Source organism: Ischnura elegans, chromosome 5 (genome assembly GCF_921293095.1).
Source record: "Ischnura elegans chromosome 5, ioIscEleg1.1, whole genome shotgun sequence".
Classification (NCBI taxonomy): Eukaryota; Metazoa; Arthropoda; class Insecta; order Odonata; family Coenagrionidae; genus Ischnura; species Ischnura elegans.
This window is the reverse complement of record NC_060250.1, coordinates 104,962,627-104,967,856: the sequence shown is the minus strand read 5'-3', so window position 1 is coordinate 104,967,856 and position 5,230 is coordinate 104,962,627. Positions and strand designations below refer to the sequence as shown.

Sequence of the window (5,230 nt, the reverse complement as noted above, 5' to 3'; positions counted from 1 at the left end):
GATGGGTTTTTATTTTTACAGCTTATATTCATGAAACAGAAAGTTTTCTTCCTGAGTAAAGGCTTCATTAATACTATGTATATTATGTTAGTCTTTGTTCTCCTTGATCATTCCCAGTAGTAACAAAATCCCACTAAATAATGCTATTAAGACCTGCTAACTCTTTTTAGACATACCAGCAATAGAAGGTTGAGAAGGCTGTGGAGAGGAAGATTTTGTGTGTTAAGAAGAGAGATTCAGCACAATATGTACTTACAATTTATTTTTGAGTCTTATGTGGTGATGGTAAAATTTTTTCTTTGCTGGTATCATCTCTTTGTTTGAAGTCCAGTTTTCAATATGTGGAGGAAACCCCATGTTGTCCATAATGTAATATTCTAAGTTTCGCTTTGGTAGCAGGTATCTATGAAAAAGGGTGGTTTCCTTTTATTTTTTTATTGCCTAAATCGAAAGATTATTACTCCTGGAGTACGCATTTCACACTTTTAGATTTTTAAATGACGATATCTGTTTTTCGCGATTAAATGAAAATGAAAATTTTCAAGTGCGCGAAAACGCAACGGCTAAGTATGAATGCTGGGAAAAGCCTGTGTGACGTCATTCTGGTTCCCGTTGCCGCAAGTGAGGTGACCTTGAGGCGAGGACATGTGCACCGCTAGGCGCAGGCTGCTGATGCAGTCTGCTAGCAGGTAGCAGAGTACCCTGCTAGCAGGTAGCGCTTTGGCTTAATTATGGATTATTAATACCTTATCAAACGAAGGAAACTTTCCAACCATAGCCAGTTCTAATAGGTGATTATTAAGACATGTTATCCTGAGCTCTGTGCCTCATGCATGCATTGGTAATCTCAATTGACCTAAAACTCCTATCTATTCGTATAGAAACTAGGTCCCTGTGATGTCACATGGAGTGGCATCGCATGGGCGCCAATCTGGCCTTTTTCAAATGCGGTTAAAATTGACCACTGCCATTCATTTAAACTGGAATTTCTAAAACCAAATAATTTGTATATTATGAATACACTAATGGTGGGTAACGAATCGTAATCAATGTCTTCCGTTTTCTTTGATGAAGGAAACTACCCTATTGTGGCCAAGTTTTTGGTGCTATGTGCGGAAAAGATAAGGAAAAATTATGTGGACTTGTTCATTCTTGTGGGGGGTTTAATGAAATTAATTTGTTTCCCGTCCAAAAGGTACCAATTTCCCCCAAAAAATATGATTAAGCAATGCACTTTAGGATGGTATTCCTCACCCCTAATAAATGCATTGTTAACATGCTCCTGCTGTTCAGAGTCATGTACTTACCAAATGTTGCACTAGGGCAGCTTCAGATATATTACCGAGGACAGAAATCCAGGTCAAGGATTGCACAAGTAATAACTGTTCATGGTACCCATTACCATTTTTACCGTTACCATTACCTAATTTTTAATAACAAAACAAAGATATTAATGTGTTGCTAAAATACAATAACACATTTTGTTGGGAATGCAAATTTTTAATGATGCTTTTCTGGAGAACATACCTTCTCCAAAACCTTAAGTGTGAAAAATATAAATTATTAATTCACACACACTTAGAACAAGTCATTAAGTTTTCTTTTTTTCCGTTACACTTTCAAATGATCTTACAACATTCTTTGCAAATATTGGGACTTTTTGTGTCTTTTTTTTGCAATTGATGTGCCCCAGACACTTTCTTCACGTCATCCTGTCACATGGATGTAATGCAGTGTTGCATGCATCACAGGAGTTAACCCTATACAATTCTGTTTACTTCAGTTAGCTACTCTGAAAGCTTTTGCTATTCAGTACTTCTTGATACACTATCCATTTATTTATTACTGAAAGATCAAGAATATTGCTGAACATACTTATGTTTATGGACCACCTTCGAGTAGGTCGCTTCACCAAACGCTTTCTGGCCATTTGCTCATCTAAATCGACTCTGTTTTTAGTTTTGTTATACATATAACGTTATAGTTTATAGCTTTGAACGTAGGTTTTCGCAACGAGAGGTTTCATTGCTAATGGCTTCTGGGGGCAGTTGCGTGTTGCGCTTTGTCGTGCAAGCTTTCGCGTCCGTTAGAGGGTGCATCATCAGGCGATGAATAAAAATACGGAATTGGTTGTCAATTAATATACTCGTCCAACCTCCACCATTCACCGGAGTAGTGTGGGAGGAGGGTAGCACTGATGTCAGCATAATTCTCAGCCCTGTCCTTGAGCGGCGAGCGGACTCTTCTTCCTATCTAGTGGATAACATTTTTGGTAACATATTCGCCGTTTTCTGTTTCGGAAGATTGTTTTCCAGGTCTGGCTGAGTTTAACGCCGTCAACTCTGCTGAAATTCTGGGGGCAATGAGCACTAAAGAAGTGACTTGTTTCCTTCTGCAAAGGACTGACTCCATCCCCTCAACGTGGAAGGCGTTTATAGAATCCTGTGCTCATGCAGGAAATCTTACGTTGGGCAGACAGAGTGCTCCGTGACTTCCCGTATAAAGAACACAAATGGGCGATATTACATCGTGACATGGAGAAGTCGGCTGTAGCGGAGCATGCTTACTCGGAAGATGGGCATCGAATTTTAATCGATGAGACGCAGGTGTTAGCCCAAGAGAAATTTTATCATCGACGACTAATTCAGGAGGCTATTGAGATTGAGAAATGCCCCCAGAATTTCAACAGAGTTGACGGCGTTAAACTCAGCCAGACCTGGAAAACAATCTTCCAAAAGAGAAAACGGCGAATATGTTACCAACAAGGTAATTCACTAGACAAGAAGAAGAGTGTTCGCTGCTCAAGGACAGGGCTGAGAGTTCTGCTGACGTCGGCACTGCCCTCCTCCTGCACTACTCCGGTGGATGGGGGAGGTTGGAAGAATATATTAATTGACAACCAATTCCGTATTTTTATTCATCCCCTGATGATGCGCCCTGTAAAGGATGCAAAAGCTTGCACGACAATGCGCAACACGCAGCTGCACCCGGAAGCCTTTATAGTTTCTTTTTTGCATCTTTTCACAGAGGTACATGAGAATCAAGAGTGCTCATGACAATTGCTGTATTATTTGCTTTCCCTTAGTATTACATGACAGTGTGAATCGTATTTTCCTAGTTAGACTCCTTTATATAAAGGTATATCAAGGCTTTTCAGTTTATTTGGGACTTCCCTCTACACTCAGTACTGTATCCAACAAACCCATATCTTGGAAAAAAAAAATAAAATGTACGAAAAAGCTGCTCATGAGAGCTGTATAAAACTTGTTTAGGTATCTAAAGTGATAATCTTCTGATATTCTTTATTATCCTGGATAATCCGATTGTCAATTTACTCATGAGATCCAGAAAAGCCAACCAATAGTCCTCAGGTGACTTAGAGGATGAATCCAACACAGGATATGATTCCCCTGAGAGGAGTAGGATTCAGGCAGGTCTTAAACCTATGGTCCTAGGATGGATTCCATTCCTACTACCACTCTGCTAATAGGGCAAGTTGTGTTTTGTCCTGAATGCTTTATTTTATTAGAATAACGATAACAGTTTTTAAGATTTTTCTGGGAGCTATCTGTTCAAAAAAGTTTTCTCTGCATACTGGTTCAGAGTTCATTTTCAAACTGTTTAATTGACTACTACCAGGGATATCTGTGTACAAGGGTTTAATTGGTTTTAACAGCTCTCTTGAGCAGTGGTTATGAGGACCATTGGTGATCTGCAAGAGCATCCAGAATTGTCCATTGAACAAATAAAAAACTGAATATAAATGGAGATCTTTAAATCAATGTTGAGTGTTATGTATTTCTTTAAGTGTACTTAAAGCTGTTTAAATTATTAATCTTTGAATTTGATTGTGTGCACAGCACTGAGGAAGGGCTTCTAATGATAGGGAGTGCAGTGGGGTATGAAATTTATTTTTAGGATGAGTGGTCCTCAGTCTTACAATTTTAACAGCAGGGGCCAGGTCTGGCCACGTCAGTGATCGCTGTGGGCCCCCACAAAGCTCGCATCTATTTTGATATGTATATGAATGGTGTAATAAAAAATGACTCGGATTACTTGGGCCAAAGCTTTTTTTGCAATTAGAAAATAATACATTTTCACTAGTTGCCTAATTTTCAAAGAACTTGGAATAAAAATATTATATAAAAAATAAAATAGGTAAAGGTGTCAGAAGATATTGGTCCATTTCAGAAGCTGACTTGTGCACAGTTATGCTTTGGGGTTATTAATGCATACTACTCCTTACATCATCCTTCATGTGAGACAATAATGGCACATTCAAAACTGCAATAACTATTTTATTAAAGCACCAAGTAGTAGAAGTTTTTCATTCCAGTCTTTATTTCACATGAGAATAGAACACCCATAAAATATATCAATAAATAACATTTTTCAATTTTCATTAGGAACACTACCATATTATGTACACATCTCTTTCTTACTCATTTTTTTAATATAACATACTTATTAAAATAAAATCAAAATATAAATGCTATGACAAAAAATCTGACAGGTAAAGAATTACAATTACAGAATATTTACAGCATAAAGAAAAAATGTACACTGAGTTGAGGTAACAGATGTTATCAAAACTATTTTATTTGAAAAATGTATGAGATAACATATCTACATAGAAAGGGATGGAGACACTAAAAAATTACTGTGAAGTACAGTATAACACTTTCACAAAGTCTATCACCATTAAAATCCTGCTATTACCCCTAAACGGCGAAAGTCAGAATTAGCAGTGATAGTTTCCCCATCATATGCAATGGCAGTCATTGTAGATCCAGCTGAGGAAAGCCTTTGCATATCATGGCCAATTTTTTTAAGTCCTTCAACAGTCGACTGAAAAAAAATGAAATTTCCTTGTTAAAAAAAGTTCATACCTATAAGAGTCGGAAAATAACATTTTGGTATTTAAAAGAGCACACTATTAATGACACCCTCCAATATGCTACATGATGGAATAATGAAGCCACTAATCACAAACCTTCAGTGATACAACAATACAAACACTAAAAATAAATAAAGTAGGCCAGTAGTATATTGCATCAAACTGACATGACCAAATAACAATTTGACATTATATACAGTGTGGTAATTAATCAAGTAGAAGTTATTGGATTACTAGTAATGATTACTTTTGCAGTAATTTGTACTTGTAACAATTACTTTTTACGAAATGTGACCCCTGATTATATGGTTGCGGTGTATTCGGGTTGCGGAT

The 5,230-nt window shown here is 37.3% G+C and overlaps 1 protein-coding gene across 5 annotated transcripts in view; it reads right to left on the bottom strand.

Annotated features, from left to right (window-relative positions):
- Positions 1 to 4,277: 4,277 nt before the first annotated feature.
- LOC124159371 (scoloptoxin SSD14-like) overlaps positions 4,278 to 5,230 on the bottom strand; it is a 90,455-nt gene continuing 89,502 nt past the window's right edge. For all 5 annotated transcript variants that reach the window (XM_046535142.1, XM_046535143.1, XM_046535145.1 and 2 more), the window contains one exon: positions 4,278 to 4,848. In XM_046535142.1, the coding sequence (XP_046391098.1) occupies positions 4,702 to 4,848 (147 nt within the window). In that variant the 3' untranslated portion in view covers positions 4,278 to 4,701. The remainder of the gene's footprint in view (positions 4,849 to 5,230) is intronic.